This window comes from Littorina saxatilis, linkage group LG2 (assembly GCF_037325665.1).
Source record: "Littorina saxatilis isolate snail1 linkage group LG2, US_GU_Lsax_2.0, whole genome shotgun sequence".
Lineage (NCBI taxonomy): Eukaryota > Metazoa > Mollusca > Gastropoda > Littorinimorpha > Littorinidae > Littorina > Littorina saxatilis.
In genome coordinates, this window is record NC_090246.1 from 37,095,733 (window position 1) to 37,113,667 (window position 17,935).

At 44.0% G+C, this 17,935-nt stretch overlaps 1 protein-coding gene across 1 annotated transcript; it reads right to left on the reverse strand.

Moving 5' to 3' along the window:
• Positions 1–1,015: 1,015 nt before the first annotated feature.
• Positions 1,016–17,866, reverse strand: LOC138958898 (ubiquitin domain-containing protein UBFD1-like). The gene is made up of 8 exons (XM_070330219.1): positions 17,790–17,866; positions 16,159–16,341; positions 15,096–15,215; positions 13,940–13,975; positions 5,783–5,961; positions 4,994–5,168; positions 3,612–3,694; positions 1,016–2,993 (listed from the first exon to the last, which is right to left on the reverse strand). The coding sequence occupies exons 1-8, from the start codon at positions 17,803–17,805 to the stop codon at positions 2,883–2,885; spliced, it is 903 nt and encodes a 300-aa protein (XP_070186320.1). The 5' UTR covers positions 17,806–17,866; the 3' UTR covers positions 1,016–2,882.
• Between the last annotated feature and the right edge of the window lie 69 nt (positions 17,867–17,935).

The window sequence follows — 17,935 nt, forward strand, 5'->3', positions numbered from 1 at the left end:
GGATTGTGAAAGAGTTGGTACCCTTGCTTTGTTTAGAGACAAACATCTACACGTGTTTCAGACTCACACCCTCACTAGTGACTGGATAAAGATAAGGGTAAGATATCATATAGTCCTGTGAGTTTACCCTCATAGAAATTCCGGCTGCTTTCTCATGGCAAGTTACCCATTTTTTTCTTTTTCCTATATTCATTTTTGCAAGCCCTGAAACTTTCGCTGTGAACTTGGGTTCTTTATCGTGCGCATACGTGCACACGGGGGTGTTCCGCCACCGAGGAGAGTCTGCACAAAGTTGACTCTGGGAAATAAATCCCTCGCCGAAGGTGGGGATCGAACCCACACCAATAGCAACAACTGGTTTTGAAGCCAGCGCTGCTACCGACTGAGCTATTTCTCAGCCCCATAATGGCCTATAGTGCCACATGGGAAAACATTGGGTTTTTTCAGTAAGATGATAGTGGTGTCACTAGTTTGGTCAAAGTCCAGTCATCCTTCCCTTGGTGGTATGTAAGAAACGGCAGGTACATCAGAGAGACCAGCAACAGTAAGTTAATACCTAAGCGTTTTTGCTGATGATATTATGCTCTCTTGCAGACAGATTTCTCTCTCGCTCTCCTAATCATCTTTGATAACAGGGCCGGACTACCGGGGGGGGGGTTATGGGGGTTGCGCAACCCCCCCTCCCCCCCCCCCCCCCCCCTAGCCTAAACATGTACCTCACTTACTTAAAACATTTTTTATTATTGTTTATTTTATGCCGTTTCATGCAAGGAGCGACCATTTTCCTATCTCAGAATATGACCTTCCCATCAGCTTCAGGGGGCTTCGCCCCCTGACCCCCACGAGGGGCTCTGCCCCTTGACCCCGCCAGGAGGAACATCCCCCTGGACCACCACTGGCAACCCCCCCCCCCCCCCTCCTCTTCGCCTAGTCCGGCCCTGGATAACCACTGTTTACACACACACACACACACTCATCTCCCTCGTACTCTCAATGAAAACTTCATTACAACAACTCTGATTTGCTCAGTTTAATCACTCTTGTCGCAGTCAGTACCAAATGCATCCTCGCAGAAGACACAAACATAAGGACATTCATTCGCACAATGCAAGCACATGTAAAATTGTTTGAAGCACACCGAATAATCAAAACTCCGAAAATTGCGGCACAGAAGACAAACAACGGCTTTGATGACTTTTGGTACATGTATTACTTTGTCATTTCAGATGCTGAAATGTTGTTAGAATTGTATGCTGTTTTCACAGAGGGAAAAATGTCATGTGCTTGAAATTGCAGTAGAACCAAAGAATACAGCAAACCACATTTACCAAATGTTTTCATGAGCTAAAATCATCGAACAAATACCACCCCTAACTCTAAAACACACTGATCAAGGCTTTTACAAGAACCCATTTCTTTAAAACCTTAGCAAGATTTAATCTTCGTCATTTTGATGGGTTTTTTATGTTTCAAGGCGCGGCGCCCAACACTGTGAAGTAATTTTCCTTATTTTGGGTAGGGACAATAAACTTCTTGAGTCAGGATGCAGCCAAAGGCTGGTGGATTTATTTTTTAATTATTTAGACTAATCTACCAGAAACTCATCAATTATTAGTGCCAGTTAAGAACTCCCAATCTCACATCTCCATGCCCCTCTCAGTAACAGTACACATAATATTACTCGCTTTACTTTCTACTTTTCTTTATTTGGTGTTTAACGTCGTTTTCAACCATTCAAGGTTATATCGCGACGGGGGAAGGGGGGAGATGGGATAGGGGAAAGGGGGGAGATGGGATAGAGCCACTTGTTAATTGTTTCTTGTTCACAAAAGCACTAATCAAAAAATTGCTCCAGGGGCTTGCAACGTAGTACAATATATGACCTTACTGGGAGAATGCAAGTTTCCAGTACAAAGGACGTAACATTTCTTACATACTGCTTGACTAAAATCTTTACAAACATTGACTATATTCTATACAAGAAACACTTAACAAGGGTAAAAGGAGAAACAGAACCTGTTAGTCGCCTCTTACGACATGCTGGTTAGCATCGGGTAAATTCTTTCTCGTCCCAACCAATATGGGACTCCCTCTAACCCGCGGGGGGTCTTTACTTTCTAAATTAGTACACGAAGCATATACATACTCTTGTTGTCCTACATGTTGATCACACAGTAGACAACCTGAATCACATCAACGTGTTCTGAGATGGAGGTAACTTCAAGTTTAAAACACCCCGCACAAAGCGGAAGAATAAAACAACTTTTCAAACGATACTAAAAAATGTCTCAACACAACATCCTTCCATTTGACTAAAACAACCTTCCTCCCACGATTTATCTGATCAACCTCCAATAAACTTCAAATCAAATCAGTTACCTTAAATGAGTTTACATTCACCCTGGCCAACACATCTCTGATTCAGAACTTCAGACAAAAAGCAATAAACGACATAACACCAACTGTTTGGAAATACTTATAGAATGCTAACTAAAGGCATTAATTATGGCAAGTTAGTTTCGGAGAGGAATGTCGAGGGAGATTCTTATGCATATAAGCTACATTACCATGCACTGTAACATATCAGAACTTTTTGCTCAAACATATTTCTTTTCAAATAAGAACCAAAAAAACTGGAAAAACTGATTGTGAGCTCAGAAATGCACCATATTTGTCAAATTAGAACTGTCATTTACCAACCAAAGGCAGAAGAAAACTGCAAAAAGTTTGTCACCAAAGCTAGTAAAGAAGCAATCACATTGAAAATGCAGAGCCCCTGGCCCCTCTTTGCTCATCCAGTCTCCCACCAGTGCCGACCCTCAGCTTACAGAAACCATGGCAACACAAGGGCAGGTAAGAAGGCGGAGGGGAGGGCAGCAGCGTCAAAAAAATTGCCACTTGCCCAGGATGGCATCTTTGACAGCGTCAACATACTGTGCCGGCACCCAGTAGATCCAATACCTTGATGCTTCTGTTGGTCCTAGTTGAAGACCCTGTCAGACATGAAAGTTCAAAGAAGAATATTCAAAATCAGGAAAATCTGCCTTGATGCATTATTGTTATGAATTTTTCATTTTCTTTTATTTTTTCGTTTTTCTTTTCTTTGTTTAATGAATTCTACATCTTTACTGTCATAACATTTTCAATGAAAATCAAAACAATTTTCAGAATTTGTTCTTTAATCAGGAGTTCCTGATTTGCAGATGGCTACTTCCATCCCTGTCCCCTTCACCATGGCAAAGATATTTGTAAGACACTATTTCTGCAAAGCCGAATGCATGTTAGCCAAGTAGAACATACACCGAAATGAGGGATTCAACACAGCCAATCTTTCTAAGGACAGGGAGAGCACGGAAGAGATCCCCCGGAATTAACGTTCTTTTCAATTCTGCCGCCACGCTGTCCTTTACTGGAGTATGGTATAATGAACATGACATTGTTGACAAAAAAAAGTCTGAAACAAGCTTCGAACCTCCACCCCTCCCTTTCAGAAAATGTTTTGTGCAACCATACTCGATGGAACTTTGAAAATGCAGTAAATTCACCAATGAGCGAGAGAGAAAAATACCATGCCTGTGCATCATTTGCACAGAAGTTTACACCATACTCACCAACAGATGATACTCTTCATGGCCGTCCATTGCTTCACTAACCACCTGTTTTACGGAGTTCATTGGAATCTTGTCTGTTCTCTCTGCAGAAAAAGTAAAAACAAAACGTTGAAGAAAACTAAAATGTCTTACTAATAGTCACCAAATTTGTTGTGTTTGTTTGGGTATGTAAATCGTAATTAGCTCTGGAGCAAAGAGGGGTGACCAATAAGTAAACATTCTTATTATCGTTATTTACCAGTTCTTCAACATTAAGCATTTAACCAACAACTTACTTACCCATTCATTAATACACCTTTCAAAAGAATGAACATGTACCAGTATTCTGCACTCACAGTTGTTTTTTTATTTTTTTTTTTATTTACGAGGATTTATATCGCGCACGTATCTCACCACACAAGGCGACTCAAGGCGCATGTTACCTATTAATGCCGTGTGAGATGGAATTTTTTACACAATATATCACGCATTCACATCGGCCAGTAGATCGACTGCCTTTAGGCGCTGCATCCACCTTTCACGGCCTATTATTCCAGGTCACACGGGTATTTTGGTGGACATTTTTATCTACGCCTATACAATTTTGCCAGGAAAGACCCTTTTGTCAATCGTGGGATCTTTAACGTGCACACCCCAATGTAGTGTACACGAAGGGACCTCGGTTTTTCGTCTCATCCGAAAGACTAGCACTTGAACCCACCACCTAGGTTAGGAAAGGGGGGAGAAAATAACGGCCTGACCCAGGGTCGAACACGCAACCTCTCGATTCCGAGCGCAAGTGCGTTACCACTCGGCCACCCAGTCCCTTGCATAGTAAACTTAATAAAAGTCAATACATACAGGGTAAATTATACAAACTTGCCTTCTCTTCTGCAACATTTTCCATTCAGCTTTGATGAAACAATGATAAAATACACATCACACACACAGATGCGTAGCAAACTGCACAAAGCCAGTACATTTAGGGTAAATGCAAACATCCTTCTCTTTTGCAAAAAAAAACTGTGTCTTGCTTTGACAAATGGTGATACATTTTATGTCAGATTTGAATGAAACAACTTTAGAAAAGCTCTCCCCTCCTGCTAGGTTTTATTTGTTGTGATTGGAAAATTCACATTCACCAATGTTCGGAAAGCAGTCCTTAGCGTCATCTTTCTCCTGCCCACCATGAAAAACATTGGCAGCTGTGACAAAACGATGGCAAAGTTTCCCGGCTATTTAAATAAAAGTTGCAACATACTTGCCAACTTCCAACGCCAGATGAAATCCCTGCTCAAGAAATGTTTGTACTGTTGAGCCACACACAAAAAAAAAGGGAAACTGAAGAGTGCAAACACACACACACGCAAAACAACAAAAAACTGAGAAATAACTCTGCTCACCTTTGGTACCTATCCAAATTTGGTCTGCCTCCATTTTGAAAGTCAGTCGCACCTTGTTGCCCGACTTATTGTACATTCCCGTGAGAGGTGTGTGGGGAAGAGGTTGTTTTATGTTTTTTACACCTGGTAATGCATCGTCTGGCTTGCCATACTTGTCCAACACCTTCTTGTGAACCTGAGAATAAAAAGACATCAACATATTGAAATGCCTTCTGCACTTGAAATGAAAGACAAAACTGTGCACATTTATTGATGTGACTGGATGACGTCCTTCAAATATGAATCATAGTGTAAAAGAGCTAACATATATGCATGGGTGCAACCTGGAAAATTCCAAAAACCGGCAAAAGTTGGGGTCCAGGCTTTTTTAGTATTTAAAATGCCAAAAAAAACCTCTCCTGGAACAAAAACATCGGCAGCCGATGAAACCAAAAACCGGCTGCCGGCGTGTAGCCGGCAGAGTTGCACCCATGTTTATGATAAAAGGGACATAAGTCAACATCAGAAGCAAACCTTGTGTCAATAACTAAACATAAAATGTTTATTAAAGGTCTGATAAGGGAGTATTAAAGTAAAACATGTTATTTCAATATAAAAAATGATCTTGTAATACTGCAAGAAGCACACTGGAACCCCACTTTTAAAACTTTCCCCTTTTTAAGATCCTATTGTCTTAGATTTGTCATCTACATTTTACGACCTGATTTTCTCAGATTGTTGGCAATCTTAAAAGAGGTGAAACACTGTATTCGACCATTCTCTCCAGCTCTTCCTGTGAACACAACCAACCTTTTGAGTTGTTAAAGGCTCTTTTGTGGCAGCAGCATCGGTTTTTGCAGCCTCCTTCATTTCCTGCTCCGTGGGCTTTGTGACGGACAGAACATCGTTCAGAGTAGAGCCCACCACCATGATCTTAGCGCCTTTGATCACTTTGAGTTCCCGCAACGTCTGATGGTCCTTGGCCAAGCCTGAAACATTTTTCACAGTATGCAGATAAAGTGGAACCCCCCTTTTTTAAGACCCCCTCCCTTTTAAGTCTCTCTTATCTCAGATTTTCTGTTCATAACCCCTGCAAATTTACCTCCATTTTATGACCTGATTTTCTTCGTTTTTTAAGTTCTTAAAGGGAGGTTCCACTGTAACGGGAAATGATCCACAAAAGTCTCTTGATACAGTGGAGCCCCCCCCCCCCCCCCCTTTTCAGATCCGCTGATTTGAACTTCTCCCCCTTTTCAGACCTTTCTTTTTTCAAATGTTCTGCTCATAACCTTTGTAACTTTATCTCCAGTTTTAGACTACCTCCTTTCTATGGCCTGATTTTCTCAAATTTATGGAGGTCACGTAAAGGTGATTTTCACTGTAGATGGTAGAGAAGGGCATAAAAACACTGACAGGAATACAGAAAACAATCGTCATAGTGAAGGCAAGCACAGGTAGCTGGTGTGCCTTGGGGCAGCGCTGCTTGCCAATAGACAAACTCCGCAAATAACTCTGTCGAGTTTGTATAGGTTGTGAAAGAGTTAGTACAGTTGCTTTTCTGCAGACAAACATCATGTGGTTCCTGTGCACATGTTTGAGACACACCCTCTCGCTAGTGACTGGCCAGTAATGTCACATGGGAAAGTTTCCCCACGAGACATTATAGACCAGTCACCTGCGAGGGGGGCGTGTTTCATACACAGGTACAGTTAGCATGGACCAACCAATTCAGCTTGAATTGCCATGCGCAAGCAGCTATCCACTGACGGAAACGCTCTCTATTCCAAGTGTGAGTCGCTTCATAAAATCGAAAATTTTTAATTAAATTTTGATTTAATATAATATACTTACCCAATTCTTATGAATGCATTGACTTTAGTCCCACATGCTAGATGTCGAAAAAACCTCTCAAATTACCTGCCCTTAGTAGGGTGGTAACCAAGCTAAAAGCGACGCCATAGCCGTTGCTATGGCCTGACCTTGCTCGGTTACCCATAACACCCTGCGCACCACGTGAGCGCCCGCATCCGTAATAATCATTCGAGACTATTAAACAAACAAACACCCCAAGGACATAATCCAGCGGGGATGGATGGGAGGGTATTAACTATAAGAATTGGGTAAGTATATTATATTAAATCAAAATTTAATTAAAAATTTTCGATTTAATCACATATTCTTACTCCAATTCTTATGAATGCAGATTCCTCCTAAAGGTGGAGGGAACCTACTTATGTCCTTGTAAGAACCTGCCCTGCAGCAACTAAAACCAGCAATGAACTGGAGCCATCTAGCCGCGTGCAGGAGATATCCCGAAGATAGAAACCGATGAAAACATCATCTGATCTCCAGTAAGCCGTTTGCAAAGCTTCGCCTAGGCGACCAGAACGCAACACGGCAATAAAAGAAGCACAAAATCTGTACCCGAGCTGTTGGCAAACCTCGCATAGGCGAGAGGAACACCACCAGCCAGAGAAGAACACCAGACTCCGGACTCCCGAACGCCTGAAAAGGAATAGAGGGAGGACTGAACGCCCCCCCCCCCCCCCCCTGTTCAAAACGCACCACTCATAGGACTGTCCTATGAATGTAGCAGAGCCCCTAGAGAGAGACAAATAAAAGATGTCTCTTTCGCTCCATTGTAAAGAAATAAGAACCTGAGCTAAAGCTCGTGGTTCCAAAAGACAGTAACGTCAAAAAAGGGATTAAAAAAGTCTAACCAGACAGATAGAAAATCCGAATCTCCCGGAGCGAGAATCCTCCCAAGAGGAGGGAATCAAACACCAGAGGATATTGACCAGGTTTCTGAAACCCCAAAACCTGGCCAAACACCGTGAACCAACGGAACCAAAAGCCCTAAGGCCACATCCTCTGGCAAACCCCAAAAACGCATGCGCCTCACTGCCCTATAGGGCTGAGGCCCAGAGTAAGTAGAACAAAGTCCCACGCGCTAAACAAGGGGGAGCCTCTAAACCTCGTAAAACAAGGTCCTTTGATCATGCCCACAAGAGCGCCATGAGCAACAGAAGAGAGGCCTATTTGTTTCAAAACAGCTGAGATAGCCGAGACGCAGGAACCTCAAAGAAGAGGCCCAGCTGCCCAAAGCCAAAAACTGAAACAGAGGTGAAAAACCACCTGGCTTGAGAGAGGGGCGCTAAGGAGTTGCACCCCCGCTCTAAATCCCCAATTGGCCAAGGAGGCCAAAAAAGGAGCATACACAGATAAAGTGGAGGAAATATATGCTTCGTGCCCAAAGACCAGAGTCAGCACCCATGATTTAAAACACAAACAGCACGCCTCCAGACCCGTAAGCAGATGGGCCAACCCCTGTGCAAGCCCTGAGAGGACCTGTTGAGCGAGTCGGCCAGATCGCAGAGCTGGCCGGGGAGATATTCCCCTGAGAAAATGATTTAGTGTGAAAACCCAATCAGAATCCCTTATACTCTGTCTGACAGGGAGTGAGAACTTGCTCACCCCAGCTAGTTCACATAAGAAGCAACAGAAGAATTGCCCGAATGCAACAAGACATGCCTGTAAATAGCCAAAAAGGAAAGGCTAGTAGACTAAGAGCTACTGCTCCTAACCTCGGGCAAAAGAGAAGCCCAAGGATTTGCGTCTACATCACAGCCTCAAGACTGCAATTGCCAGTGCAGGCCCCATCTAGACGAAAACGCATCCATAAAGCGGTCTAAGTCCAGGGGGAAACAAAGCTAGGGAAAAAAGTCCCCTGAGCGATCCAAAAGGATTCCAGCCACCTTCCCGCGTGGAGGAACCCACTCTGGAGGAGGACCCTCATGTCCCAGACCTGTGAGGCCGAACCCCCCAAAAAACTTGAGGAAAGACTAGAGGGCCAGCATAGCTATCGATACCGTCCGACCGAAGATCGGGTCTAAAGACCCCGCAGAGGCCTGCTCTCGTGCCAGTCTGGCAGTGAAAAGAGCTTAAAGCCTCCCTATTCTCTCTTGTGTGAAGAATAAACCTTCCAAGAGACAAAGTCGAACAGCATGCCCAGGTAAAAAACCTGGGATAAGGACAGCTCGGAATTTTGCCTGGTTACTGAGAGCACCAGGCAAAAAGCCTGGTTCAACACCAAAAGAAAGTGCAGCTGACAAGCTGATTGACCTTGAAAAAGCTCAACCACCCCCCGAGATAGTCCAGAGACCAACACCCCCAGAAACCGAGCCCTTTCCTGTGTGCAGAAACGCAGAAGGAAAGCTCATGTGAGAGCACCGAGGAAAATCTCAGCCAAAGCTGAAAGCTCTAGCCCATGCCGACCCACCTCCCGCAGAGAGGGAGGAGACACTGAACCAAAACACCCCTTTGTAACCGGGAGCGCATAAATGCGCTGCCAGAGGTCCAAGAAGGAAGGGAAAGATTCCAGCTATTGAGTAGGTTTTAACAACCCCCGAAAAAGCCTGACCCTTGCTTCCTGCAACCAGCATGAAATCAAACCCCTTGTAAAGGAAGGAGATCACACCAAGCAAAAACAGTGTGGGCCTAAAACGTCACCGAGAAACTTCTCCGCTCAGTGACGACCCTAGCCGAAGCTGCCAGCAGCCTGGCTAAAGCCTTATCCAAGGCATCCTCCCTAACCCAAAAGAGCGTTCAGGGAGGATAAGATTGCCTATAAGAAAGCACAGAAGAGAGTCTCAACCAAAGCAGAAAACTCCAAACCATGCCATCCTAGCTCCTCCAGAGAGGAGAGGGAGGAGTAACATCATGAAAACTCCATGTTCCCTGTGGTCTGTAAGCGAAGCTAGAAACTAGCCCCTGGCAATAAAAAAGTCCGGATCAGACCCTGAGCCTGAAAAATTCCCTGCTATCTTCTTCCGCACTAAAAGTGAGGACGAAGCAGCCTGAAACCCCGAAGCCAGCAGTCCCCTGCGTATGAAGCAGCGGGAAAGGTGAAGGCTGAAGACCACTATCCTAAGGTGCGGATCAAGCCAAAAAGTGTGGCATGTGGTAGGCAATCACCGCAGACTCAGCAAATGAAACAAATTGCGAGAAAGCCTGTGAAAACCCAAAGCCATCCCAGAAGAGGAAGGAAGAGAGACACCCCCAACCTATCCGGGACAAAGTAAACTGCAACAGCAGCCGCTCTATGTATGGGAAGCCTACAACCAGTAGGCAACCCTATACACTCCCCCTCCTCAAACAAGGAGTCCGAAGCTAACCACCAGTTGTGTAAAACACAAAAGGAGGGGAGCCCGGGGAGGTCGCGCACTACATACTCCTGCCGATAACACCGCCAAGAGTGTGGATGAAAAGCGTGATCAGCCTCTGACTGCCAACCCAAAACCGCTCACCTGAACAAGAGGTGGGGGGAAGAGGGGTTGGTAACTGGCACAGATCTCTGCCGAGAAGGAGAGAGAGTGGAGAAACAAGACAAAGCCGGGCCCGGCGCGTCTTACCCCACCCGCTGTGCGAGAGAAGCATCCCAGTGCTAAGAACCAGACTACCTGGTTTGAACCACAACTCACCCCAAGTGGGGAGGGGGGTGGTCCAGCACAGCCGTAACCCCTAGAGGGGGTAAGGACTGAAACAGAGAAACGGCCGTAAACGGCCGATCCTCGCTCGTCCACCTGCCGAAGTCAAGTAGCCCTATCACTCACCCACCCCTAGGAGGGGGGGGGGGGGGGGGTGACCTATGCTGGCTAAGGACAATGACCACTGGCCAGGCGATACTATAGCCGAGTCCCCACAGACCATTGTGAATACAAAGAATGGGAGACTGGAGAGAAAGAGTATGTTCTGTCTCCGCCTGTCACAGGTAGACAGCCGGCACAGCCCGTGCAGAGAACAAAACGGAGCAAAGCTCATTGTTCCCTGACCACTGTGCGAGACACCCTGCCGAGAACAAAAGAGAGTCAAGCTCATTGTTTCGCGACCGCTACCCGCGACAAGCACAGGCAGCTAACACAGCCACCTGTCCCAAATGGAGCAAATAAGGGGTATGTAACGTAGCCTGGAAAGCCGTACATAGCACCCCCGCTGTGAAGAAAGGCCTGAGCCACGCCATGCCCCAGATGGGGAGGGGGATGGCTCGCCACAGCAGTAAGAGCGACGGAGAGAGACGAACTGAGCAACGGCCGACCCCCCTCCGTCCACCTGCCGTAGTCCTATAGCCCACCGCCCACCCACCCCGATAGGGGAGGAGAACGATTGTCGGGCCAGGACAATAGAGGCACAGACTGTGAAGACAGTCCAACAGCGCCCACCCCGTCCAACCCAGAGGGAGGGAAAGGGTGGAACGCTACTCCAGCCCCCACCCGATCCTGCCCGGAGGGCGGGAAAGAGTGAGCCACTGATACCCCCCCCCCCCCCCCCCACCCTGCCCCAAATGGAGCAGAGAAGGGGTATGTAACGTAGCCTGGAAAGCCGCCACCCGAACGCGCCCGGAGGGCGGGAAAGGGTGGGAAGCTAACACGGCCCCCTGCCCGCAAAGGGCAGAGTGGGACAAGCCCAGGCCGTGACTTACCGTGCCCCCCCACTCCCCCTTCCTCACGGTAAGGGGGCTGCATGACCGACCCAGCAGTGCTGTTTTTAAAGCAAGCCGAGCGGCCAAAGCAGGCGGGGAGCTGGCCCCCTCTCCTAAAGGAGAGAGTGCTCGCGAACAACCCAGTCTACCAGTGGCAGAAAGGACTGAACCGAACTGGCCGTTTGCACCAGGCGACGGTGCGACGCAGGAGCGCCCCCCCTATCCCCCCCCATTGGTGGGGGGCTGCGTAACACACTGTGAAATACCGGCGGTAATCAGAGTGGTTAGACGCAGGCAGGGAGCAGGCCCCCCCTCCTAAAAGGAAGGGGTGCTCGCGAACAGCCCAGAGCCACCAGAGGCAAAAAACGGGCTGAACCGAACAGGCCATTTGCACTTGACCACAGTGCGAAGCTGACGAACGGGAGGGCGGGAACCGCCGATCGCGCCTGAAACAGCTGAGAATACAGACCAAAACATCGTTAAGTCCCCCCAAAAGGAGGACATTGACTGATTCCTCTTACTCAGAGAAAGGGGAAAGAATAGCCACACGGCCACCCCCTCCCCATCAGTCGCACCGACGACGATCCAACAAAAAGTCTATAAGGAGCCTAAAGGCTGATTAACCCCAACAGGGGAAGCGAGCTGTGAAAGAACTGAACCCGCCCTCGGAGGGATAGGAACATAAAAAGAAGTGCTGTTTGACGGATCTACGACCCGCATAATAGGCAAATCAAAGTTCTTAGGCTACTCTTAGGTATAGTTTTCTAAACCAGGCTAAGAGCCTTGTCACCTTCCAGTCTCGCGCCAAGTTTAGCTTTGTTGTCGGCCATTTTAAGACCGGCGAAAAACAGTCACCCAGAACAAAAAACTTCTGCGTGCGTGTTCAACACAAAGCTATCAACATTTATACCAAACATAAACAGGAAAGATCTCACCAAAAGGTAGACGGACAGGTAGACCCCCAAGAACCGGCTAGTCTCAAGGACGAGCAGGCATGTGAAGGCCAAAAGTGAGAGCGAAATTCGGACACGTCCACCGTGTGTTGTCGAAAGTCGAGAATGATTATTACGGATGCGGGCGCTCACGTGGTGCGCAGGGTGTTATGGGTAACCGAGCAAGGTCAGGCCATAGCAACGGCTATGGCGTCGCTTTTAGCTTGGTTACCACCCTACTAAGGGCAGGTAATTTGAGAGGTTTTTTCGACATCTAGCATGTGGGACTAAAGTCAATGCATTCATAAGAATTGGAGTAAGAATATGTGATTAAATTAATGGGAAGAAACTGACGTTATGTATGCGCGCAGGGTATGAACTGTTAGAATAGCACTTTCCCCTAGAGCAATGCATATGGTTTGGACTTATTTCTCTCCTTGCTTACTTCAAGCACGTGTCGGCCGAATGCCAAAATATTTGTCCGAGCTTTAAGCGGCAAATCTTTGCTGAACGCTCATGTAGCAGTGATAAAGTTATTTCCAAAAATGGTCTATTGATCTGAGTGTTTGTTCGTCAAACAATTCCTTCACATTTGACAGGAAAACAAGGAACACTGCTATTCTGTATACGTACACATACACCTTTCCTCTTGGAAAGTGTTTCATTTTAACAGCTTAATATAATAAGAAGTCTGCATTATTTCATTCTCAGAAGCATCAACTCACAATTTCACAAAATAAAGCACAAGCTACTTTTCAGCTAGACCAGCTCATGTTAAACTTAAGGCTACAGATGGCACGACATTTTTGCCCAAAAACGTATTTTGGATTATCAGCATTTTTAGGTACTTTGAACACCATACAAAATACAATCATTGCGTGAAGTAATTTTGTCATCTTCAATCTCTTTCTTGCAATAAAGCGATCATTTTAAAAATATTTGATTAACTTTTGACACCATTTTGAAAACTTTTGACCCTGTTTTCTCAGAATTGATTTTTTGAAAACAAGCACTGTCAATAGGAACTATTCATCTTCGAGACTAATTGTTAAATCTTCTTACTTTCTCATTTTCATTAGAAATGATGCCACTACACAGTAACAGAGAGACTTTCTATGATTTATCTAAGAACAATTTAAGAAGTTCTGTCAATTTTCAAAGTACAAAAACTCCTTTTTTCCGAAATGTATTTTGTGATAATGTGATAATTATATACCCAAGGAACAAAATCTGTTCATGATATGAAAAAGTTGCTCTAGGCCTGTATTGAGTGAAATTAAACAAACTTCAAAGTACTAACTACTATCTTTATTATTCTGGAAGATGAATGTGACCCATGAACTACATGTTTTGCCCTAAAAAGTCGCAAAAAACATCAATCCTGACCCATGTCTTTAAAATACCACTTTTTAGGACAAAAAAGTATTTTTCTGTTTTTTTATCGAAGTCCTTGAAAAAAATAGTGAAAAGTTTACAAAGAAACAAATCTTAATTTCCTTGCCATCTCTGCCCTTAAAAAAAATAGAATAGGAAGTGATTACTGCTTTTATTAATTACCTCTGAACATGATCTTCTGCATTGATGGAGGAACACCTGCAGACATGAAACAGAATGATAAGAACACACTTCATTTGTAAAATGAAAACTCACGAGTTTAACATAATGCGTTTTTTTACACAAATGTATCCACCATGTTGTGCATCAGAAAAAAATGAACAAAAGAAAGAATATCAAAAACAAAAGTAGCAGCATCAACATGTTTGCATGCTTATCATCATCATGAGTTGATCACTCACTGACAAAAGTAACCTAAAAATAGTGTTAATTACACATTAACATGCTTCCATTTGAAATTTCGAGGTCATATTGGGGGTTGACGCCCGACAAAAGCTAATTGAAGCCCGACGGAGCGAAGCGACGGAGGGCTTCAATTAGACTTTGGGAGGGCGTCAATCCACGATGAAGACCGAGAAGTTTCAAATGGAAGCATGTTAATGTTATTGTAATTCAATCTGACGACGATCTCTTTCCTGCTTTCATGCGGTTGTAAACAGACAGAATTGGTTCTGTTCTGTTCACACACTACTTTCAGTCCACCTACCTGCAAGGGTCAAGTCCCAAGAAATATGTCTCTGTATTCCTATCGTATCACTCTGCTCCTGTTTTGTTTTCTTTCACACACATTTTCCCTTCTTTTTTGACGGGTTTCTGGACAGCAAACTCTAAAACAAATTCTTTTCATCACAAAAGCGATCTTTGGAATTGTCTTACGTAGTCCGGAAGAATTCATGCATCAACTTACGTCACGTATTCGACGTCATCACTTCGCATACCTTATGGTCTCGGTATTTCGTTGGCCTTCATATTTCTTACTTGTAAAATGACCCTCAAAGCTAACCGAGACTAGTTGAGGCTGTATCAATGCGCCTCGCCAGCAGGTTGTTAATGGGTTTTTTAGCGAGTGGTTATCGACAATTAATGACCGGTAATTTTTAATGAGTTGGGGCATTCTGACCAATCACAGGATCTGTTTCATTAAAACGCAAACTTGATTGAATTACAATATTGAATAAAGCAGCATATATGGTGAGGTATATTTCAGCAGAGATTGTCGACTTCCATTTTTTAAAAACAAAATTTAGCGGTATTTCAGCTAATACATAATCTTAATGCAGCACAAACAAGCACCAACACGCAAGACAGGAACTCTTACCTGTTAAAACATGTGTCTTTGCCTTTAACTGTTCAATAGTAGAATCAATCTGCATGGAGACATCAAACTTCTGTTTGTTGAATATAACTTTGAAGTCAACTGTTTCTGATGAACTGGTATCTGAAATCAAAACAATTAAAGTTTAGTCAAACCGCTGTCTTTATATCAATGAAGCATGAACAACAGTCATAGACATGGGAATTGACAGTGAAAGAAAAAATCTCTAAAAACTCATGAGTTTTCAGGGGCATGCTAAGGCCACAAAAAAAAAATAGTCTGTTTACGGTAACCCGACCGACCCTATTTTTCGCGCGACCCTAGACTTATTTTGGGCATTTGGGGGAAAAAATAAAAAATAAAAGTCTGTTTTTTGGCAAAATAACTGAAAAATATGGTTTTTTGGAGAAAAAAAAATTTAAAAAAAATAAAAATCCCGACCTACCGACCCTATTTTTTGGGCCTATGTTACCGTAAACAGACCTTTTTTTTTTTGGCCTAATGCAAAAAAAGAAAAGAAAGTCTACCAATCAAAATGTTGGCAATCTGGGGCTAGCCTTTTCAGGGTTTAAAAAGATCTGTCATGGGAAGTAATTTACTTCTTTTCACATTTAGTCAAGTTTTTTCATTTTTTCAACAAATGTCTTTGATAACGTCATATATCTGTCTTTTTACAAAAGTAAATGCGGCACTGCCATTAGTGTCACGCCCTCATTGTTCAATCAAACTTAATTATTCAAACAAAAAGCGTTATAGTTATACACAATGTTCACCAGACACTTTTCACATTGGTTGCACCCTAACTTAAACTTATTTTCCAATTGAACAAGTTTTGTTCTTGCAAAAACTCATTTCACTGCCTGAAAAAGTTGTATTTTCCCGGACTATTCCCATACTCGAAAGGTCCTGCCCACCATGATTCCGCACATATGCATACACACACAGTGACGCCTGCATTTGTAAACTGAGTGTGTCTGTGTGAAAAGGGCAATATAGGATGAAACAGCGCACAGACATTATCAAACCCGCGGATTTGATAGAAGCAATATTCTTGTCTATATCTTGCCTGTTTCTTGTGCCACAATGTTGCCCATGTCTGATGTTCCACAGGAGGCACCGCTAGCCTCAGGTTTTTCAGGTTCGGCATCATTTTCTTCTGTGCCTTCCACTGGGCTGTCATCATTGTTGGCAGTGGAGGGGTCTGGTTTACTCTCTGGTTCATCTCCTGCTGCTCCTGTGTCTATGTTTTCTGTGTAAAACAACACAAACTTCAGAATATAACAAGAAAAATGTAGAATTTATTTGCGCTCCAATTAATAATACGCATTAATACATGTATTAGAGACAATGACAAAAGGTGACGTTTTCATGTCAGTATGTCCCAAATGACATCACCAGTACATTTTTCATTCTATCTAATCTGTTTTCGTTCTATTTTTTCAAATAACATGCGTTAACAATTGATTGCCAACTGGAATGGAAGAGCACAAAAAGTGTAACTTGATATGTAGTTTCTCTAGAGGGAAAAACATCTTCCACTTTCATGTCAGTGTGTCCCATGCAACATACATTTGCCAAACAGCTATGTGTAAGTAGATTATTTGTTAGTGGTATAGAAAATACTGATCAACAATCAAAGTCAGTTTTCACATTCATTTTCTACCTATTTCTTATTTGTTTATTCTTTTGGCAATGGTGAAATGTCAGCAATCGTGTGTCATTCGGGACAGTAGACATGACACCTGACCTTTTGTCACTGTCTCATGTGCTCTGAACTGGAAGTTGCAATTTTATTTTACAGCGATAGCACAGCTTTCATCCAAGTAAAGGCTCAATTACAATTGGAAAAATATGTTCTGGGCTTGCAGTATAAACGAAGTCTAACCTAGCTGCATGTCGGTTGACTATCAGGTTCACAAAACGGGGCGGGGATGTAGCTCAGTCGGTAGCACGCTGGATTTGTATCCAGTTGGCCGCTGTCAGCGTGAGTTCGTCCCCACGTTCGGCGAGAGATTTATTTCTCAGAGTCAACTTTGTGTGCAGACTCTCCTCGGTGTCCGAACACCCCCGTGTGTACACGCAAGCACAAGACCAAGTGCGCACGAAAAAGATCCTGTAATCCATGTCAGAGTTCGCTGAGTTATAGAAACACGAAAATACCCAGCATGCTTCCTCCGAAAACGGCGTATGGCTGCCTAAATGGTGGGGTAAAAAACGGCCATACACGTAAAATTCCACTCGTGCAAAAAACACGAGTGTACGTGGGAGTTTCAGCCTACGAACGCAGAAGAAGAAGAAGAATGTTCACAAAACCACTTTCAACTTCAACTTAGTGCAAGGATTGCAACTTCAACACTTCGGATTTGGGTGTACTTTTGTCGTGATAATGTCTATTTCTCATTGCTCAAGAATGTAAAAAAGTTTTTTCATGCAATAAAGTGCACTAAAAACACAAAGTTCACGCAAAACGCATAAAAACAAAGGACACGAATGGGACAGAAAGGAAGAAGGAAAAACGTAGAAACCGAAAATGATTAGCAGAAGGCGTGAAAGGCATTTCGGTACTCTAACATGTCATCTCAAATGAAAGCCAATAATCAGACAGGCGCAAAGGAAGGTTATAATCAATTCAATTAATGCGATGTGCGAAAAGGTGAGCCTTAAAATGCTGATCAATGAAAATAATCCGACACGCACCTGCTTCGGTAGCCATTGTTGATGTTGATATGAACTACTTGAACTTCTTCGAAGAAGATCGGGTAAGGGAGGGCACCCTATTGGTCCCTCCAGGATGACGCAGAGGTTTTGTTCAGTCGCTTACATTCAAGTGTCCCCCCCCCCCC

Bases quoted from the DNA above. Each gene is read 5' to 3' on its own strand.
- LOC138958898 (XM_070330219.1), bottom strand. The intron at 15,216-16,158 runs GCAAGATATAGA...TTTTGATTTCAG, and splicing joins CATTGTGGCACAAGAAACAG to ATACCAGTTCATCAGAAACA. The intron at 5,169-5,782 runs GTTGGTTGTGTT...TTTTATTCTCAG, and splicing joins AGCCTTTAACAACTCAAAAG to GTTCACAAGAAGGTGTTGGA.